We start from the raw sequence: 23,579 nt of genomic DNA on the forward strand, positions 1-23,579 counted from the left end.
AAAACCGGCCAAGTGCGAGTCAGACTCGCCCACCGATGGTTCCTTACTCGGGTCCACAGCTGGGACTAAGTCTCTTGTAGGGACTTCAACACGCTGCCAAACGCTGCAATATCCGACGCGAGGTCATCATTCTAGCACCTTGCGACCCCAAAGTCTTTTGGTTTTTTTGATCTAAGTATTTACCCTGCACATTGCTGCTTAAGCCACCTAGCCTAGATAGCTACGACCTAGAAATCTGAAATTTTGCACAGATTCCCTTTTAACGCAGAAAAAATAAAACCAGTTTTTTTTTTTGGAGAATAAAAGTTTTTATACTATCTCCGAGCTGAACCGCGGGGAGTCGTGGACAGAAAATCCTAACAACTCTTTTTGGCCTGAACCCAGGACCTAGTTATCCTCAGTCGGGCATGCTAACTACTAGACCCAACGGGAAAGGGTGGTATTAACAATGGGTACAACACGAGACCCGTCGGCGATAGGGCACGGGCACACTTGAACTTTGTCTAGAAAGAGCTTACTTGAAGCTTTTGTGTTTCGAGTGTTTAGACAAGAATAGAGGACTAACCTACGTACTAGGTATCTACATATTGTTAGGTCGGTGGCATCTTTAAGGAACCCTAAAGAGCGAACTCTGGGTTCCGTACCCGAAGGATGTCAACGGGATTCTATTACTCAGCCTCCGCTGTTCGGCTGTCCGTCCGTCCCGTCCGTCTGTCTGTCAGCGGGCTATATCTTGGGAACAGTGATAAGTAGTTGTTCATATTCCTTGTTTGTACAACTACCTACTTATCTAATATTAATTTTGATTAATTATAACGTCTAGTTACTATTTGAAAATGAGATTGTCCGTCTTGACGGTGAACACTACAGTTCGCGACAGCTCGACATGGCAATCGGGGTGGGAACGCCGTGCACACTCGCAGAGCGACCCGGTGCGAGATAGCGCAGGTGATGTGCGGATTTGCAGGGCGTCCTTCTGTCTCATACCCCGATTGACCTCGACCTGTCACGTAGATAGATAGATAGATAGATAGAAGTCTTTATTGCACACAAAAACACATGTAAAGGAACACAACACAGAAAGAAGAAAACAGAAAAAACAATTGTGTGCAAAGGCGGCCTTATTGCTTAGAGCAATCTCTACAGGCACGTAGGTACTTACTATAAATGGTAAAGAAAAACACCGTAAGGAAACCCGCATGTCGGAGAGTTCTCCATAAAGTTTGTAAAGGTGTGTAAATCCGTACTTAGCCAGCGTGGTGGACGATGGCCAAGTACGGATGGCCTTTTCGTTCTAAAAAGAGACTCTTGCTAGTCTCTGCCAGGCAAGCTTAGGATTAGAAGTTAAGGAGATTTGAAACTTTGTATCGGATAAGATTGCTATATGTCTATTACAAGACGTGATGCTTGATGACTACGAATTTTCTATGAACTCTACCCTTATCTCTACACGCAAGGTGCAAAATGTGTTTGAATTCCAAGCTAAAAGCTACCCTGTTCCTTAATTCATAAAGTTGTAGATCACTTTGAAAGTGACTCTGACTGGTCTTTTTAGGGAAGGTCACTGCCCCTCCCCCGGGAGTGCGCACCCTCTTACACCTCGCCCTCACCTGCCCTTTGAAGACACCGACTAGCGACTGTATATCTACAGGGGATCTTAGAAAAGATCTCACAGGTTTTCAAAATCTTTCTGATTTTCAAGGAAACCATGATTTTGAACCACGGTTTAATAATAATTCAAACTTTGTCTGTCCTGGTTGGCTCTTTTTTCGGTTAAAACACTCACACAGTTGAGCAGAGATCTGTCTTCTTTATAGTGGTATTCCTCATTGCTGAGGGTCGTGACTCCTTTCCATTGATCACATAATGGCAGGAGTTCTTTTGGGATAATAATGCGGTGGGTACCTACCCAGATCCTTTCGCAAGATCTTTAGAAGAGACACAATAGTAGGTATTTGACCGCCGCACTCGCACAGTAGCTCATAGCTCAGCGACAAAACTGTGCCAACTAAGTACTCGCTTCTCGATGCTTGCCAACTCGTTTCTAGTTTTAAGCTCAACTCGTTTACAGCTACTCGTCGGCGATCGAACAATTACTGACTAAACGTACAAAATCTGATACCTCCTGTAGGTGTGCACAGCAGGGTGCGGCGAGCGGTGGCGCTTCTATAGAAATTGCAATTTCATTCCATTTTAATACGTCTGTTTACCTTCAATATAATTCCGTTAGGGTCGCGCAGAGCTCCCCTCTGCAGTAAACCAGTCATTATTTATATTTCCATCACGTTTCTTCCGTTTTCTTTTACAATCATATGAGTTTGTGTACTTACGTTGTTCATAAACAATATTGTAATATTATATTTATCTATCTATCTATCTATTTATCTATATTATGATGGATATTCATAGGTACCGAAAAACCTATGGACTTTTCAGTTTAGTTTATTTTATACCTTTGAGGCTTTTATTTTTACCACAATCACAAACAATTTGGCTGATATTTTCGTATCTGGTTGAATGACAATATTTCGAGAAATTTCAAGGACCTACTTACCTATTTTATATTTTAATTTTTATACACTCGCAATGTTAAATTAACAATTTCAAATTTGTTGTCATACGCTCTGAGTCCTGATACTTACATAGTTCGCGCCACTGTAAGATTTTTAAACTGTGTTCGTACTTTTCTTTGAGTTGTTGGTAGCGTGAGCAATTTTCCACTCCGACATCAAAACTTTATGAGAGTCACGCCATATTTTACCGACAAGGTCTTTGCTTTTATGTTACACTCCTGATTTAGAAAATATTAAGTACTTTTATAGAACGGCAGCTAAAAAATAACAGTAGATTTACTTACCTAAATACGCGATAGCTCGAGATGGCAATCGTGGTGGGGACGCCCCGCACACCCTCACACCCCCGCACTAACCGGGTGCGGTATACCGCATAGCGCTATAGTGCGGGTGACGTGCGGGTGTGCGGGGCGTCCCCCCGTCTCATGCTCCGATTGCCATCTCAACCTGTCGTGTACTATACTTACGTGCATTTATCTTTAAACAAGTGTAAATCAAAAATGTATAACACCCCCGACAAGTGAAGGTTACAGTAATAACTAGAAAAGAGCTGATAACTTTCAAACAGCTGAACCGATTTTCTTGGATTATAGCAATGATTATAGCTAAGAACACTCTCGATCAAGCCACCTTTCACACACGTCAAACTTATAACACCCCTCTTTTTGGGTCGGGGGTTAAAAACTCAACTCGCACCCGACGGGTTCAGTACCATCGTACAAGTTATTATATACGTACCTAACACTTTTATTTAGAACACTTTAGTAAGTTAATTTTTTCGTGAACACATTTTAATTTTGATTGTGTTGTAACTGCAAATTCATGAATTTTGGATTTTTTCTTTTACTTGTGGTTGACCTACCTACTTTCCAAATTTCATGATTCTAGGTCAACGGGAAGTACCCGATTGGTGTTCTTGACAGACACAACGGACGGACGGACGGACAGACAGACAGACAACAAAGTGATCCTATAAGGGTTCCTTTTTTCTTTTTCAGGTACGGAACACTTGCTCGTCTAAAGCAGACCTTTCAAATATTTTATCATTACTTTCCATCGTTGGTTCTGTAGTATTTTATATTGCCAGAGCTCCTAACTCGCTGCCAACATTTAAGCGCTTTTCACTGGATGGCTCTTGACCCGTATTTTATCTTTACTTTAAATGTTAGGAAGCTAAGGGTTGTATCTATTTTAAAGGGTTTAAAAAGCTTATTATTCTTCTTTTGAGTTTTGATAAAAAGCTTCCGAGACGGTCAAGCCGCCGTAGATTTTTGCTTGAGCCAAACATGTTGACCTTTTACAATGTTTCATCATCAAAATCAGCCTGTGGATGTCCACTGTTGGCCATAGGCTATGGTTTACGATGTTTACCTACTTGATGCTTTTATCTTCAGGATCTTAAAATGTAAAAAAGCTACGGGTTGTATTTATTTTAAAAAGCTTATTAATTCTTCTTTTTTTTTAAGTTATATGAAAGAAAATATATTACTATAAAACTTAAAGCTTAAAACTTAAATCTAATTACTATACAAATCATGCCCGCGTGGAATGGTGCCAAGAATACTAGCTGCATTTCCGCGCTGGACAGCCCGGCTGATCCGTTGCGCAAAAAAATGAGCCGCCCTTCTGTCATCTGACGCGTATTAATCGCGGCGAAATGTCTCGTAATTTTTTTTAGCACTTTTCTTCTTTTAGTTTTGATAAAAAGTTTCCAAAATGGTCAAGCAGCTTGATAGCAAGCACGTAGATTTTTGCTTGAGTCTTGACCGTGATTGATACGATTTTATGTTTTTTGCTTGACGCGACGTTTGAATAGTGTTCGAAAAATGAAAAAGTGCCTTTGCTTGATAGGCGTATCAAGCTGCTTGAGCAAGCATAACAAAATTACGTGCTTGCTATCAAACCGCTTGACCGTCTCGGCAAGCCCAAGGTTATTCGTCTTCTTTGAGACAACCCAATCCATAATGCCTCGCTCTTCAATTACGCTACGCTTCAATATAACCATAATATATAGTTATACATATATATAGTTGGAAATGTAATGGTATCTAAAAACACTTCTTTTCCCTTTTAACCGTGACCCGTTTTATTAACGTGGCCTTTGCATGTTGTGCCTCAGATTTAAATCAGTTTTAGGTAAATCGAAATTACTGGGTGGGTACCTATTCGTGATTTACTTTTACAGGTGTTTTGATTATAAGGTTTAAGACTGGTGTTTGCTAAAATGCGATGATAGCCTAGTGGTTTAAATGTCGGCTTCGGATTCAAAGGGTTGGGAGTTGGCAATTTTCCAGAGTTATGTGGGGTTTTAAGCAATTAAATAGCGAAGGAAAACATTGTGAGGGAACCTGCATGATGATAGTTTTCCATTTTGGTTCTCAAAAGTATCTAAGTATATGAAGTCTGCTAATCGGCCTTGGGCAGTGACTATGGTCCTTTAATAAAACTCTGAGCCATCGGTAGCCCACAACTGAGTACTGAATACTGGGTCTCAGTTTAGTGGGTCGCCGATGGTTTAAATGATGAAGAATCATCAAATCCTACATGGAGGCCACTCTTCTTGTCGAAATAGGTTCAACGATTGAGCCATGAAAAGGTAAAAGACAGATAGATATACTTATTAATGGTAAATAAATTATGGATTTATGTTAAACAAATTGTGAACTGTATGAAAAGAGCTTGTATTTGATATTCACCTACCTAGTTAATGGAAATAGAAAATACAAAAAAAAATCAGCCGTTAAAAAATATTGAATTCATATAAAAGTTCTTGAAGGCCCAATTTATTCTAACAATGTCTACAACATCAATAGCCTAGCTATATCGAGCGTGAAGTAACCCTTCCGAGTCTCGTTAGGGATTCCCTTCATTGAAATTCCTCCCACGTCCTGCGCTAAGGATGCTTCTACGTTTTCCTTTACTCTTCAAGATGTCTTGTATTGCTGGGGATTTGAATTATTTAGATGTACGGGTAAAACTTCTACCTGCCAAATGTCTGCTCAAAATAGGATATAGGTATTTGTGATGAAAACAAAAATCAGTCAAGTGCGAGTGTGACTTGCAAACGAAGGCTTCCGTACCATCGTATAAGATACTAGCGACCCGCCCCGGCTTCGCACGGGTGGACATTTATTTTTTCTATTTTCCGGGATAAAATATAGCCTATACAGATTCGGAAGAATCCCTCTAAGTAATGGTAAAAGAAATTTTGAAATCGGTCCAGTAGTTTTTGAGCCTATTCAATACAAACATACAAAAATACAAAAATACAAAGGTTTCCTCTTTATAATATTAGTATAGATTATAACATTATGTACTTAACTACTTTAAAAAAATTGCATAGCAGCCATTTTGAAATTCACCATCTTATATTTTTATGATTTGTTGTTACACATAACACATTGAGAAACATATCAATTTTATGTGTATTGTGTCCTCTTAGACACAAATGTCTAAATTGGTCACTCATTGGAATTTTAGTTCTAGTAATAAATCATAATAATATTTCCCCGTTCTCTTGTGTGAGGTACCAGCGTATCTGTAAAACACGCTAATAAAAAAATTAACTGATTTTATTTTTGACCTTTTGCGTCTTATATTTTCCAAGCTCAGTGTATAATCAATATTATATATACGAGCGTATAATGAGTATATAGATAGGTCCACAAAAAAAAACAAATAGGTTGATTTTCATAACTTTTTAATTAAATAAGTACTTAAAACAAACACTACCTGAGTGAGAAAAATAAGTAGGTACCTACTTAACATCATCGAACGATCCAAAAAAAATATCGAATTACTGATTGGAAAGGCAAGCTTTTTTCTTCGAAATGGAAAAGTAGGAAAGTCCCCCTTTGTAGCTGTAATGAAGTTGCCTTCACAACGACGCCTGACGCAAATTGGATTTGGGCTAAACAAGTCGTTACAATCGTAGGCTCATCAAAACGGTTTATACAAACACTTGTCTTCGGCCTAATGAAGTCTTTTTGACTAGAAATAATATTTTTCCTTAATACTAGCCTTTTTGGCTATTCAGTACACTGAACTAGATATTCTTGTAATTTCTAAAAGTTTCTAATTTCTTTTTCGATTCTGATGGACATAGGTACCGGAAAACTGCTAAATTCCTACCAAAATCGGGGAATGAAAGTTGTCCCTTTTGCAAAGAAACGCTTTTGGAAGGACAAAATCAGAGGAAACGTCAAGATTTTTTTCTCTGTCTCAGTATAGCTTTTAACTCAGTGTTGTATTTCTCATTACTGAGGGTCGGGATCCCTAGGAGTTTTCGTGGGATTAATAATGCATTTTGGGCTCACATAACCTACCCATACCAATCGATATAGTACTTTAGATCGATTAATTAATTATTATTTACTATCAGGTGATAACCAGTCCAAACTACGATTAAATGCCCTCTCAGAGGCACGGTTCTTCGAATGTTTGTTTTTATAAAACACTGTTTTTCAAGCAAGCTAGCATTTGAGACCAATTAGGGCTAGGGCAGTCGTCCGTTTACTTTAGAACACAGAGTTAAATTTGATCACGTCAGTTTTTTTTAATCACCCATGTTTAAAATGTTTTATATGTTCGTAGTGCTATGTTCAAAAGGACTCTGAATCATCTTTGCGAGTTGCCGACGGTACATACCCGGGATAGAGGAACCATGTCAACTAACAGAAACAAAGATCGACTCAAATTCCTTTTGAAACTGTGCGCTCGCTCCAGCGGGCATCCTTAACTCATGTGAAGAGGAAATGATAAATAAAATGATCATTTCTGTCTGTTGTCAGGTTCCGAAGTCCCAATCGAGTGTTGCGGCGACGGGCGCGTATGAAATGAGCGATTAAGCTAAAGAGGAGGCAGTACCATGCTCATAGTCTCTTGCAATACAGAAGTACACCATAAGTTAAACTGAAGAATCAAAGATGGCGGAACCACCACAGTCGATATGGCAGAAGATAGACAGTTCGGTTATTCCTGTCGTAAATCTAGAAGTGCGGGAGGTCCGCGAGATACTATGGGAGAAGATACAGGAACCCACCACGCAAAGGAAAATCATCCTAGTCATAGTAGCTATAGCTCTTCTCTTAGACAACATGCTTTATATGGTTATCGTGCCGATCATACCGGACTACTTGCGGTATATAGGTGCGTGGGGCGAGGAAGCCTACGATCATGTAGTCACTTTAGAACCTATAATAGTAGGCAACAGAACTGTTATACCAACTAAAATCATCCCAGCCACTCATGAAGGGCAAGAATCAGCAACGGGAGTTCTGTTCGCGTCGAAGGCGATAGTGCAGCTCATGGTTAACCCGTTCTCCGGTGCCTTAATTGACCGCATAGGGTACGATATACCCATGATGATCGGACTTATCATTATGTTTCTGTCCACATCGATATTTGCTTGCGGCAGAAGTTACGGTATGTTGTTCTTCGCGAGAAGTCTTCAAGGCGTAGGATCCGCCTTCGCTGATACTTCTGGGTTAGCCATGATCGCTGACAGGTTCACAGAAGAGAACGAACGCTCAAAAGCATTAGGTATAGCACTTGCATTTATCAGTTTTGGATGTCTGGTTGCGCCGCCTTTTGGGGGAGCTTTATACCAGTTTGCGGGAAAAGAAGTACCTTTCCTTATCCTCGCATTGGTATCCCTCATGGACGGATTTATGCTGCTTCTTGTGATGAAACCTTTAAAGACGCAAATGAAAGAAGCGGCCGAACCTAAGACTCCCGGTACGCCGATTTGGAAACTTTTAATAGATCCGTATATTGCCGTTTGCGCTGGTGCTCTTATGATGTCAAACGTCGCGTTGGCATTTCTCGAGCCGACGATATCGCTGTGGATGGAAGACAATCTAACGAAAGACAATTGGAAGATTGGAATGATTTGGTTGCCGGCATTTTTCCCGCACGTTCTCGGTGTAGTTATAACAGTCAAAATGGCAAAGAAGTATCCCCATCTACAGTGGCTGATGGCAGCTGCTGGCTTAGCGCTCGAAGGTTTATGCTGTTTCATTATACCATTCGCTACTTCATACAAAATGCTAATGATACCAATTTGCGGGATATGCTTCGGCATCGCTCTCATTGATACTGCATTATTACCGACTCTGGGTTATTTGGTGGACGTTCGGTACGTCTCCGTATACGGGAGCATCTATGCAATCGCAGACATATCTTATTCTTTCGCCTACGCAGTGGGACCGATCATCGCTGGAGAGGTCGTCGAAATGATAGGCTTCACGGCTCTCAATCTCTTCATCGCCTTCAGTAACTTGCTGTACGCTCCAGTGCTGATGTATCTCAGACACATCTATGACTTCAAGCCGTTCGAGAACGAAGCTAATATTTTGATGGCTGATCCGCCAGACAAAGAGTACCAGACCTACACGATGCAAGACCAGAGGCCTGTGAACGGTGACTTCAAGAATCATTTGGAGTATAGCAATGTGCCTCAAGAGATGCAGGAGTCTGACGTGGACAGTTCGAGGTACGATTATCAGGAGGGGTATCAGAATTATTCTCAAGGGTACGAGCAGCAGGGGTACCAGCAGGAAGCCTACAGCCAGCCCCGGCAGCTGCCCGCGCAGCCGCAGCCGGCAGCCAGCAACCCCTTCAGGGCCGCCGCCGCCGCGCCCGCCGCGCCCCCGCCCGCCCCCGTGCCTCCAGCCCCAACACAGCCTCCCATCAGGAACCCCTTCCGACAAGGCTTCTAGAGCGGTTTAGGATTGTTGTCTATATTTTTGAATTTACTTGTTGTGTATTTATAAATGTCTTATAGTAAACTTCGATCACTGAGCCGCGAACAGCAGGCGGCGTTGTTTAGTGTCCGACTAGATGTCTATTATCTAACTGTGCTTAAAACTTACTGTATCGTAGTGTATTACCGTTGCCTACAAAATTACACGTTGTAATACACCAAATTTTAATATAGGCAAAATGTACAGAAAGCTCGCGAGGTGAGTGCCATCATGAAGAATGTAAAATAAAACGGCTCAACTCACTTTTTATCGGAGTATGCCAGACTAGTCCACGACCATTATTCATAAGCTTGTTCAGTTTTATTGCCATGATAATTGAAACAGGATACCATTTCTTCTGTTTGCCTGGATTACGTCAACGATGCCAGCGATGAAGACCAGCCGAAATCGTCGGCAGGTGAAGTTGACCCACAAGCCGTGAACAGGGCCATGAATACGAATGAATTCAAGGGGCGGATCAACAAATTCCTGAAAGGCTGGCAGTTTCTTTGGCACTGCAAACGTTCATGGGCGGCGGTAATCACTTAATATCAGGTGACCCGTGGTTTGCTCGCTATTTTCATAAAAAATGAGTAAGGACGGCTTACATGCCCGAATCTAATCCCGTATACTTCGATAAAAACGTGAGTTAAACCGTTTTAAATGTTCTTGATAATGAATATCAATCACGACAGTATAAACGTATTGTAACTGTGACCTAATTGGTAGTTAAGGATACAGACTGTCGTTTTTCACATACTGAGATAACAAACTTGCTAGTTAGCTTATTTGGTCGATATTTGTTTAGGCTATGCTAGCTAGGCTAGGCTCATAATAACAAAACTCAGGCCCCGATGGCATTCGACTCGTATATCAAAAGTGAATTCTTGATATCATCAAGATTGTCGTAAATGGTAGATGTGACTTTGTAGGCAGCTCTAACATTTCTTGTTGATATTGTACATTGTTCAAACTGTTACAACTTTTCAACACTTGCGGTATTAATGAAACCAGTTGGTTTTGATATTCAGATATCTATTTCTCACTACTTCACTATATTTTAAGATAAAATATATTATTATTAAATAAGCATATTATAAAAATTAAAATTTACATGTGTGTGTAGACATTGACACTCGATATTACGCTACTATCATAAGATATTAAAATTATTCTTGAAGCAATTTAAGATTATATTGTACTCTTTTAAGCGTAGTATTTAGATGTAAATATAAGAAGAAAATAAAAGGCGCAATCCAGTAAAAAAGTAGTTAGATGTTAAGGGCCTAAAAATATGTACATTATTAAATGGCACTTACGTCTATTAGGAATAATTATTCTTTTCCGTTATCATATTATGTTAGGTGAGCTCGGAACGAAGTGTGCATGAATAATCTAGCACTTTGTACGCAAGTATTTTAATATCTTTAATGGCTCCTACAAAAACTAGCGTATCTAAAAAAATATTTCAAACAATTAAAAATTCATTACTGAAAATTGACTAAATAATAGTCACTTTTTCATCTAAATTAAAGAAATCCCTAGAGTCAAATGTTTTGTTAGATACGATAGTATACGTGAAAGCTATGAAGTGTAATATAATCATTATTACTTTGTCGAAGATTTGATTATAGGTTTTGAGAAACTCTGAATTAATTTTTAGGTTGTACTCTTATCTAAAGCCAAGTGTCCACTAGCAATATTTGCAGAAATCAGCTGTGGCAAGTGTCAAGCTATTGCACTTTGTAAACAATAGTAGCAAGTAATTTCTACAAGTTTTAGTTTCTAAAACAGAAAGTGACATTGCCATGACATTGATAGCTGAGTTCTGCAAGTCTTATTACCAGTGGATACTTCGCTGAACTATTTTCACTAGTTATAAGGCTGCGGGCACATTGCGGGATAAAATGTGACGTGACACGTCTTTTCTAAACTGTTGCAAACCAAACAGATTTTTATCTCGACTGTATTTAAGATGACTCAATGTGCCTTGAGCTTAAATTCTGCCTACAAAAATCGATGATTCTGTTAAAACTCGTCAAAGTAATAATTACAAAACCTGCGGACTTATCGTGACTACCGCTACCGCAACAGGGCGTAAAGAGTTAATGATTACCGATAAATGTACCCCAAAATAGTTGAAATTTAAATTGTGTTTAGTCAGAAGTGTGACGATTTCTTTCCAATGCTTCTTCAATATCGAAGTCATATCTCATTATGGATAAACTTAAACATAATCAATTAATTAATATCAATTAACATTAATTAGTAGTTAAGATCAACTTGTGATAAAGTTGCAACCAAGGTAACGAAACATATCAGAATCTTTTGATTCACTTATCTTAAGGTTAAATTATAAAATAATTAATAGGTATTAATAATAAAATTGTACTTCATATTTTTTGTCTAAAAGTCAAGACACATTGAGATAAAATTGAAATTTTAAAAATAAATAAACGCATATATTTATAAAGTATAAATATCTTCATGTTTCTAATACACACTTTAGGGAAAAATTGGTAATCAATGAAAATACTTTCAAGAAAAAATATTTTAAAAACCTCGGGTGTACCACAGTCCACAACCCGATGACTCCCACATAGATTACAATATCTGACAAAATGTTATTAAAAATGAAAAATAGAAGATTTTTTATACGTTAAAAATCAGCACTTTCTTTCTTAGAAATTTTACTTCGATAAATTTACTACGATAAAGTAAAAAAATTAAAATGTTCAAAAATATTTTGTCAGATACGGTAGTCTTTATTTTTATGAAGGAGAGTATTTTCTCGTGTGAATTTTGCTGTTTTCCCTTTTGTCAATATGATCATTAAATAGCTGACCGACATAAAATGTGATGTCGTTAATGAAAGAAGGTCAGTAAATACTGATACTCATTGTGTCTTTACTTTTAAGGTGCCCACTTACTATAACTGAACTGCAGCTGAACGCTGCAGTTCAGTTATAGTAAGTGGGCACCTTTACCGAAATTGTAGATTAGATATTTGCTGTCGTTTTTAGCCGCATATTTGAATTTTATTTCTAACATATTTGTATTATTTAGCTGTAAGGTGGTGTCAAGATTGAAGAGTACAGAGGTCATACAGTGGGTTAAAATGATGATCAAAATGTCTTAAACATTAAAAACAATCTAAACTACTACAATTGACTTAAAAGAATAATGTTGTTCATCATAATGGACACAATTTATTACTGTCTGAAATAAAATATTTTTATGATTTTATTTATAATATTTTACCTAGATAAGTGAACAATATAGTATTTTTGTGTTTTAAATATTTTTTGAATTCCTTACATAATACCTGATGTGGAAAATACCCTAAAACATGTTGTGGTATGCATTCTCGTATTCCAAAGTAAAGAAAGCAAGAGAGATACGACTAATATTTCGAATTAACATATATCGTGAAAAGTGATGAATATATTTTTTCTTGATTAAAAAGAGAAACTAATATTAGGCAACTAAATTAACTACACTAAGAAAGTGTTAATTGAACGCAAAAAAGTGTTTATCGTTCTCATTGTATAGTTTAGGTGTGGGATTAAACGACAAGCATTTCATGTTAAAATATCATTTTGTAGTGCCCACTGATATGACCTAGGACAAAAATATAATCACAAACTCGGCTATAAAGGAATACAAAATTAAAATAACTAAAGTTAATTGTACAAGAAAATGTGACGAGCCCGACATGTCAATTGAAAGAGTGTATAAAGTAAAAAGTGATTATTGTGAATAATTAATATTCTTTATTGTAATGTATTTTCAAGAGCTTTGAAATTAGCTCTACATGGGTGTCATCTTCCTTTAAATATGAGGCCCAAAACATGAAATTCAATATAAAATATAATATTGCGATAAAGCACAATTATTTATAATTATTTCGAATTAAGTAATATAAATAATGTGGAATACTATAGTGTACACTGTACACAAGTAAAAGAGTTATTATATTCAAACACCTATTTAATTAACTATTTTAATAAAAATTTAACCTATTATTTAAACGCGTTGACTGTTTCTATTCTTATAGCAACAGCATAGCAGTTCGTAGTAATAGCAAGATATTCATTAAATACTACGTTTTTAAATAATTTATACAAAATATCTTTTTTGCCAAATAATTTTTCTTGCATTGATTTTAAAACATTGAAAAATGTTTTATCTCTAAGTTATGATACATATGCTGTAGATGCAACAGTATTCTATGTTTAACATTTTATGATCTTAAAAGGGAAGATGCACTAATGTAGAGGTAGTTGGTTAATTATTTGCATTTGCGTCAATGAAACGGAAGGTTGATTCGGTATATTTTCTCGTGGAGTTAGTGGGTAGCCTGCAAAGTACAATAGTATTCGTAGGGATTGTCCTATAGCACATTAATTTATGGCGCACAAATAGATACAGCTCCCGACAACAGGTGATCTTTCATTTAAGTTTTTAGGTGGAATTATCTAACAGTTTTTATATTCTTTTACTTTTAATTTTTTATCTAACTTAAGTATTCTGGAATATGTTTGAAGAAAAAAATTATATTGGCCATGTTGAAAACTTACCTCAAGGTAAGGATGCAAGAGCCTTTGAAAGTCATGTGATGATTTTGAGCTTAAGAGGAGTGTATTTGAAGCGCGTGTGTTTTACCAATCAAACCATCAATGAAATTTTGTAAACAACGCTCTTTATTACCCTAAAATATGTAGTTTTAAGGTTACAAGGGCTCAGAGATAAAATTTCATTGAGTTTGACTGATTAGTATATTCAAATAAGAATAAAACTTCGTTTGTGTGGAAATAGCTCTGAATATAGTCCTCTTGGAATAGAATCCACTGCGATATAATTGGACTAGGTTTTCTAAGACTAATAAAATGACTGACTGACTGACTGGCTCGATATCTGATTTATTTGTATTTATTTTGTTTCATTCTAGTGTTATATCATATCAATTAATGAAAACCCAAGATATGATCATAAAATGGCAGAGGCCAGGAAATATTTCCCTACTTTCGTCGGGGGCAGCATTATCATTAGGTATGGTTGCTAATTATAGAGTTATTAAGAATTCAAGTAATCTAAGTTCGATCAAATATTATTATTTAAGGTTGTCGCTCATTACATCGAACCGCACTATGGTCGCAAACGTACCGATACAAAAAAGGCGTATATGATATTTTGTTATATGAAAAATTATGATTATCGTCAACCTTACAACATTGATGGCACAGACTGGTAAGTCTTTAAGATAACATAATACGATTATATCGTATTATCAAGAAAAATCGCAAATTAAAAGTAAAAAATTAAGGATTCAGCTTAAACTACATCTATCAACTCAAGCACAGCTCCAAAAATAATCAGGCAATAAGTTTATACAAATACCTTCTATCTTAATACTTTCTATGTATCATCTTAAAGCAACCATACATAGGCAACTTGAAGTTGCAACTAACTGCATGGCGAACTATTTTTTTACTTTCACCGTCTGAAAAACTGCTTGAACAATCACGACTGCTTCAAGCAGTCGTGAAAGTTCAGGTAGTCATGCATATTATGTCAAGTGCTTGAACAGTTGACACCGAGTGCTCGTGCAGTTGTCATATATGTAAAATTGCAGTTAAATACTCGGTTAGTGAATATTGATCTGTACACAAAATGTTCCATCTTAATTTTTTATAGCATGTGTATATAAGTAGTAATTGTCAGAATATTTGCCATTAATATTATGAAGGTGCGCTTGCGACAGTTGTGCAATTCTATTTAGTGGGTAGAGACCTTTAATCGTAAGTTAAGTCAATTTCGTGTCAAATTCTCCCGAAATTCAATTACTTAGTAGATTATCAATGCTGAGTGAGGCTTACTTTTAGATAGATGTACTGTCGTGGATTTTGATGAAAATGATCAAAATAAGAAGAAAAATTAAAATTGACTTTGATATGATATTATGGAGTTTAAAAGTTATTAAAAAACGGTGGAATCAACCACTTTCACCAAATATGGTACATATCAGATTACACTACTCACGTATTTTTAAATATTACATACGTATAAGTTTCATAACGTTATTTACCTTTGTTTCTTCAAAGTCCACGATATAACGCTGTGTTTAAGCTCAGTAATAACATTATACATATTATTAATAATTATGTCTATTATACCATAGTTATATCAGCAATAACGAACCTAATATCGCATACATATCATTAGGCTAAGATATACAATTTATGTAATAGTTTTATATGTGTGTCTTTTAATATACTCACATTTTTACTGTACTTAAATTAATATTGTATTATTGTATCTACATTTTTAAACGCACAGTAATATCTTTTATAGATAAATTACTAATTTTTAAAAATAAAAATAATGTTAGGTTTGCAAATATTAAAAAGGTTTAATATTATTTAAACAGGTTTAATTCAGATTGGTGCAAAAATTTCACTTAAATTTGATTTGTTATATTTATAGAAAAGAAGATAAGGTTTAGTCTTCTTTTTACTTTAAAATTGAAATAAAGATATTAAAAAAGTATAATTTTTGAAAGATAACCATAACTATGATATAATTTCGAACTCCTAACTTCTCCTAACAACTACACGTTTATACCAAGGTCTTGAACGTGTCGTTGCGATTGTATATACCAAACAAAGACACCACAAACAAATGGAGACTTGGTGGTGACAGGAGTTTTACAAAAAACTTGTAAAATACTTGTAAACATTTTTGTTGACTCTAACTATTTGCTATCTCAAAAGAGAGACAAATGTATTTGAAACAATGATAATACAAGTTTGATATTTGACGTTTTTAAACAAGTCTTGTTGAAAACTAATAGCACAACTTGTTTGTTAATTTAAACTAGGTATAAAAAGTGTTTAGCTAGTTAGTAATTTTAATCAGTTGAGGCCATTATTTGGTTAAATCTATTTGTCGTAAAACAGAGATAAAACTGCGCATTGGCAAAGTTTTATCTCGAGTACTATTTCATGAAAACATAATATCTGGACGCGTAATAACCATAAAACTTTGAATTAGCACAAGTTACGTTTGAACGAGTAAAATTTCAAATAGAGTAAAGCTCCATTAGACACATTGTGTGTAAATACAACTTTATAATGATCTTGTCTGAGAAAAGTTTTATATCAGGTTATTTAGAATTAAATGAGCGGTCTATTTACTTTGAAATAATGCTTGTGAAGGTAAAGCTACTGAGAAAAGTGGCTTAACTTCGTAGTTTATTTTAAATCATAGGAACATTTTAATAATAGTATATTGTAACTATAATATTATCTTGTAGTTTGTGTGGATACGAAAGGGTGAGTCTGTGTCTTTGTACGTACTTGGGTATGTGTATGTGTGACTATATACGTATTTAGCTATTTTCTATTTGAATACAACTGCAAACATCTAAAATGGTGAAACGTTTTTCTCATAAATGATTTCTTCTGAAATGTAATCTTATTTAAATTTATATTATCTTTTTTACGTCAATTAATTAATATTTAGTAGTTATACTTTTATTAATATTTAAGAATAAATTCATTTATCATATATTAATTTATGTAATGTCTACAAGAATCTTTTTTTTTTTTTTTTTCATCTTCCATGAATATGCTCGTAAACTAGTTACAACTGTTTACGTTGCTAATTTGGATAGAAGTTTCAGCAGACTTCTTAATGATTTAGTATGTAAATATTAAATTAAACAGGATTTGCCTTATGTTTGCAGTTGATATTCTCTCTTAGATCAACACCCGTCCGCTAGTTCTTTGTCTTATCAATAATATTATACCTATCTTTAACTTAAATTATGTATCTTAACTCTCGTGTTAAGTTACTATAGTAAGACTCTTTTCATTTTTTTAGAAAACATAATGAAAGTGGACACACAATATAGTCTTTCGAAAGTTAAATATTACAATGGAGCGTAAAATCACAGTAATTCAATCAAGCCATTTAAAAACTGAAATGCTTTGATTTAAGCCCTTCAAATGTGGACAGATATGTAATTATGTATTATTAAATAGGTAATTTATGATACGAAAGTTCATACTCTATCCAAATTCAATAATAGCCAATGGAACATATTTTCAGTGAAGAAGAAACTGATGTCATATTATACATGATAGTAACATCTATTCGATCGATTCAACCAGTCATTATAATATTTTGTACATAGAGAACTGCGTAGATAATTTTAGCAAAAATACTTAATAAGGGTGTAAGTATACACCCTTACAATGTACTTAGTAAGGGTTTAAGCTAATAACTTTTTCGTGTTAATATTACCACAAAAAGCGTGTTATAGTGCAATATCACTTAGAAATATAAGATATTTCTTTAAGTGTTCAGTTATTTTTTTATACGTGTATTTTATAGGCGCTTAGTGAAAGTGTAATATTTTGTTTTGTTTTAATCTCAAAATTATTATTAATTTTACTCTTTATTAAAGTAAAATGGTAAATAATGTAATACGGAAAAATGATGAGTATTTTATTTGACGTAAGACGATGTACCTAATTTTGTTTATGTTTAATAATAATCATAATGATTCTATGTGGCATTTAGTTTTATTGTAAAAATTAGAAAGTTGTAACATGAATATTACAACTTACACGAATATTGCACTTATTTAAAATCATCTAAGAGTTCAGAAAAACTTAATGTCTTTTAAAATTGTGGTTTTCTTATTGAAGCACTTAAAATTTTAATGAAAGTTATTTTGATGTAGTTATCTTCCCAAGTTTTCAGTGATGGACGAGGTTTTAATTTATACTACAATTATATTTATTTGCCATCATAATTTCAATGTAAAAGTTGCAAATTTTGTAAATCAAATAAAATTACTATTAAATGAGTAATACATCTTTTATAAATACCTCATATAAATATAAATTTAATGTTAGCCTTTAAGCACAAATATAGCCATAAAAATCACAAGACATCTTCGTAGTTGTTTGCTTAGCAAATGTTAAAGTACTTATACCATACTTAAACTTAGTTTAATTTGGATTAAGGGATCAGTAGGATAGTATTTAATATTGTCATTAGAGGGTGTAGGTTTGCATATTGACACTTTTGATCAGTAAACACTTATATAAATGTCTTTAACAGATTCAAGGAAATACACCAACTTGCATAATAAATGTAACTATATCTTCATATTCCAACTATTTAGTTAGCTAGCAAAATTAAAGAGCTAAGCTAGCTTACCCATTTACTTGTGATATAGTATATTATTTGACATATTTACTGTTTTTCTTTAAATATTAAGTGATTTTAACTGATTTTAAATATGATTAGATTATTGTTAACATTTTTCAAATATGTTGTTTTCATCATTATTAAATAAATATTTTTCTAGCAATTGTTAAAATAATTTACTATGTGCAGACGAACATTTGCTAAAAATTAAGATTCATTTAAAATGTAGGTAACTCGTAAGTAAGAAGAAAAATTATACATTATTTTGCATAGCATAAAATATTGTTGTATCTCAGTACTTATAATATCTATAGTGTCGCTAAATATAATAATTCATGTACTAGTATGTATTATCATTATACATAACCATATATTACCTTTGTTAGTTAACGTAGTAGGAATTTTAAATAAATAACTATTTATAGTTTCAACGCTGTAAAAATTAAGTGAGTAGAATGTTAAAATTATTTTATCATAATTACATAAATAAAATATCATCATAATCTGTATAGAAATAAACATTTACAATTTGTGTGCGTGGAGTGAGGTGTGCGTGAACATGTTTCATTTTTGAGGTCCATGCATTTTTGCCTTATGTGACAGTGCCTTGACAGTTGCTATCATTTCCATAAACGTAAGTGTGTAATTCTGTAGGCGGCTCATAAACAAATAAAATAAAATAAAATGAAAATAAAGCATAGGGCTTAAATACCATAAAAATATGAAGTAGTATTCTTAATATGGAATACCAGCAATGGATATAGACATTTCATATTGGTACAAACCATAATAAAGTCTTTAAAATGCATTGAAGACTCATGGCGCACTACTACACTATACTAAGGCGAATGGCTATAGTTTAGTTATCAAGATCTGGATTTTCTCGAAGATAAGTTACAATGCTGTTGCTAATACACATCACTCTGCGCACATATTATGTGTATCTGATATACATATATAGTAATAATCGCATAAGTACCAAAATTATACACGATGGCATAGCTAGGAAAAAGACATATAACGGTGTATCTGTACGTGTATGGTTTTGGATGAAATCAATATTAATAAAAGTTACCTGTTTAATGTATTCTTAAAATTAGATTTTTAAAATATGTAGATATGTATCACATTCGTTTTTATTGGTGAACATTTCGTTAAAAAAATACCAAAGTGTGTACAAAATTTTATATCGTGTAAAAAAGTAAATCATAAAATGGTTTTCGATTAGTGAAATATTATAGGTACATGTAGCAATCAGGTACCAATTGTAATTCATGAACTATTGCGTTCGATACCTTTATCAAGGAAATTGCTGAATAATTGGTATTCAGCATAACATCTCTTATTATAAGTTATTGGTAAAAACCAAAGTAATAACCTGTTGTTAGAAAGCTTATAGTAGGTAGTAGTAAAAAGCAGTGTTTTGCATAATTTATTTTCAGTTGGTCTGACCGACTGGTCACAATGCGGATTGCTAGTAATTTATTTATTAGTACACTGTGTATAAGTGATGTGATTCTAGAAACCTACGCTTTACGCATAGTCGCTAGAGAACGCGTTTTTACTCGTACAACGTGTTACATATCCTGATGATCTAGATGTGATTTTCAAATTGTTCACCAATGAATCGAGTCAGTAGTTGTATCGGTTAGCTTAATCAAGATAATACACAGTAATCGATTATGATTCTATATAGTTGTATGTAACGTGATCAAATTTAATTCAGTGATCGAATATACTTGTTACATCAAATTGTATTCGTTTCTTTTTCACTACGTATCTCCTATTTTTACATTCATTTTATGATTAAGGACCAACAATAGCAAGATAAAGTTTACTTTGGTATGGCTATCAAGAAAAAAAATTACCTTAAGAAGAAATCAACCAAAATTTCTTTCTCTTTTTGTTCCGACAAATAAAGTTGTAAGTGGTAGTTATCTTGTTTCACACCATTAAAATGTGCCACGATATTTTTTTTAAGATATAATGATTAATTAAAACGTAAAATAAAAGTTAAGTAAATCATGAAAATTATATTGAAAGCCTTTAGCCATGCTTTAAAGTATAAACTAAACTATTTTGGATAGAATTTATTGAAAGTATCAGTTATTTAAAAATAAAAGTAAATTCTTTGATCATTATCACGAATACCGTCCCTCACTTTCTATGCAAATCAACCAATTACTTTAACAATCGATTTATGAATCTTTATAACGAAATTCAACTTTAATATTTTCACATAAAGTTTCATATTGCTTATTCTTTAGTGCCCAACGTTTTGGTTCGGGACTTATTCAGTATTACAGGACTATCAACTCTATCAGGTAAATTTTGAGTATATTATCGTTTGGCGTATAAATAGGATTAATTTAGTGCTATGGTAACTAAGTTTGAACTGTGTGGCTTTGGTATTTAAGTTTAAATTCGATTGGGGTGGGTCGAAAGGGCTCGTAGGGCGCGGTAAAGTTGTTTTCAATAGTAATTAGTCTAATTAGCGAGGGCGACGTTTGTTGGTCTGTAGGTAAGGTTGTAGCTACAATATCGTAATTGTGTTGTTAAGCTGTTAGGGGTGTTGTACTGGGTACAAAGATGATGGGTAAGAATAAAATCTGTTAAATGTTTAACTGTAGGTGGGTTCGTGATAAGAACTTTGTACTAACGGCATCTTTTGTTAGGAAAGTTAAACCAAAATGTTTGATCCACTTATATCTATCTATACATATAAAAAACTGGTTCTGAGTTCTAAATCAAATTCAAAATGTTTTTATTCAATTAAACTTTTACAAGTGCTTTTGAATCGTCAAAAAAATCTACCACTGGTTCGGAATGCCGTTCCTACCGAGAAGGACCAGCAAGAAACTCGGCGGTTGCTCTTTTCAAGTACATATTCAATTTACAATAATATGCCATACTGTATACAAGCAATTGCAGCGCCGTGTATTGTTGGAGCGAGTCAAATCCAAGCTTTTTTGTCATTTAGATAATTATCTTCGATTGTATATTAAGCTTTTTTCAGGAGCATACTTTAAATAGATTTTTAAAACTTGTGTAAAGGCAAGTCTAAAATTGACTGTGGAATTTTATTATAAAATATAATACTCATTCCCACAAACGACTTTCCCACTTTCCTGAGGCGGAGCGTAGGATATGCGAGCTTATTACGGTTTCTAGTTTGCCGGTCGTGGAAATCACCGATTTTTTTTGTAACTAAGAAGGTTTTGTCGTACAAAAGTTAAAAAAAGTTCTGACTGACTGATCTATCAACGTACAGCTTAAATCGCTGAGTTTTAAGTTTTCTAAAACTTAATTTTTGAAATAAGATTTCTTTCATAAGACGAAGGCACTAACTAAGAAAGGATTTTTGGGAATTTCATCCCTAAGAAGATAAAAGAAGGCTTTTAAGAGTTTGTATGAAAGTTGGTCATGTAGGCAGGTAAATAGGTTCATCAAAATTGATACTTGGACTTTCTTTGAAACGTCACATAGGTAGGTACATACTCTACGCGAGTTACGGCGTAGATGTTATGCTACGTAAAATGGTGTAACTAAAAGTCACCCTTCAGTATAAATGTTATTCCTCTCTGCATCATCCTCATTGCTGAGGGTCGTGAACCCTATCCATTAATCACGTCATAATGGTAAGTGTTTTCTTAGGATAATGATACGATACGCTCGAAGATACTATGTTCCAAAATTTATAGGGAGATGTATATTTCTTATTCCTTTCACGAAAATACGTTTACCTAGCTTTCGCTTTGAAGGCTTCCCTTTTGAGTCTTGTGAAAAATGGGGCGATATATTTTTAGGGTACCGTATCGATAGAGAAAAAAAGGAACCCTTATAACATCACTTTGTTTTCTGTCTGCCTGTTGTATCTGTCAAAACCTGTCCAGGGAATCAAAACCTATGAGGTGTTTTCTGTTAATCTAGAATTATGAAGTTTAGTAGGTGGCAATATTTCACAACACAAGTAAAAGGAATAATCCGAAAATCATGAATTCGTGGTTACATCATCACACTTCACACTAATATTATAAAGGCGAAAGTTTGTGTGTATGTGTGTGTGTGTGTATGTTTGTTACTCCTTCACGCAAAACTACTGGACGGATTTGGCTGAAATTTGGAATAGTATCTCTATTCCAAATTTCAGCCAAATCCGTCCAGTATTCCCTGGATTAACACATAGGCTACTTTTCATGCTGGAAAATCAAAGAGTTCCCGCGGGATTTTGAAAAACGTAAATCCACACGGACGAAGTCACGGGCATCAGCTAGTAAAAAATAATTAAAAAGTGCTATTTCTCGTACGATGGTATGGAACCCTTCGTGTGCGTATCCGACTCGCACTTGGCCCGTTTTTTTATCATTACGCCAAAAGGCGATGGGGCCTCTGCCCCAGCGAGCTATTACGTTTTTATGGGAGTTTAAATATTTTATGACTTGTTTCTTAGGGGTGGACGCTTGTTAAATTTTCATGGATCCCTGAAGGCGCCCTCTCATTATATGCCTTTAGATATTTTGCACGGCAGATTTTTATAGCAATATTTTTTATACGTTTGATCGACATTTAAATTCGTGTGTTGAACCTACACATCATTTTGGAGTCATACTCATCTTAAGTGAATTAAAATGAAGTTTTATATGTGAACCGATATGAAACAAGCAAATATAAATTGGTATCTACCTACAGACACCATATAACAATAGTATCATAGGTATATCAAAATGTCACATTTCATCCAAATCCATCCAGTAGTTTGAGATGTGCGTTGATAGATCAGTCAGTCAATCAGTCAGTCAGCTTTTCCTTTCATACATATTATATAGAAATTAAAAAAAGATACTGAGAAAAATTGAGTGATCGTAGACTGAAGAGTTAATAATAAATAACAAGTATTAATCTACCCCTCTGTCTAGCGTTTGTGGACTACGAGAAAGCCTTCGATTCCATCGAGACCTGGGCTGTTCTGGATTCATTGCAGCGATGCCAAGTCCCAAGCTGTGGGAATAATGGGAATAAGAGGTTTGTCCTCCAGCTAATC

The 23,579-nt window shown here is 34.7% G+C and overlaps 2 protein-coding genes and 1 long non-coding RNA gene across 3 annotated transcripts in view; all 3 read left to right on the forward strand.

The window, feature by feature from the left end:
• Window positions 1–23,062, forward strand: LOC123869261. Its single transcript, XR_006796852.1, has 4 exons — window positions 1–51; window positions 5,589–5,594; window positions 18,079–18,084; window positions 23,051–23,062. It is a non-coding gene; the product is annotated as an uncharacterized LOC123869261 (long non-coding RNA).
• Window positions 1–23,579, forward strand: part of LOC123869110 (choline O-acetyltransferase) — a 77,531-nt gene that overhangs the window by 24,643 nt on the left and 29,309 nt on the right. The window lies entirely within an intron of this gene.
• LOC123869236 (vesicular acetylcholine transporter) lies at window positions 7,370–11,255 on the forward strand. The gene has a single exon (XM_045912072.1). It carries the CDS (start codon window positions 7,499–7,501, stop codon window positions 9,290–9,292), a length of 1,794 nt encoding a protein of 597 aa, XP_045768028.1. The 5' UTR covers window positions 7,370–7,498; the 3' UTR covers window positions 9,293–11,255.

Source organism: Maniola jurtina, chromosome 10 (genome assembly GCF_905333055.1).
Source record: "Maniola jurtina chromosome 10, ilManJurt1.1, whole genome shotgun sequence".
Lineage (NCBI taxonomy): Eukaryota > Metazoa > Arthropoda > Insecta > Lepidoptera > Nymphalidae > Maniola > Maniola jurtina.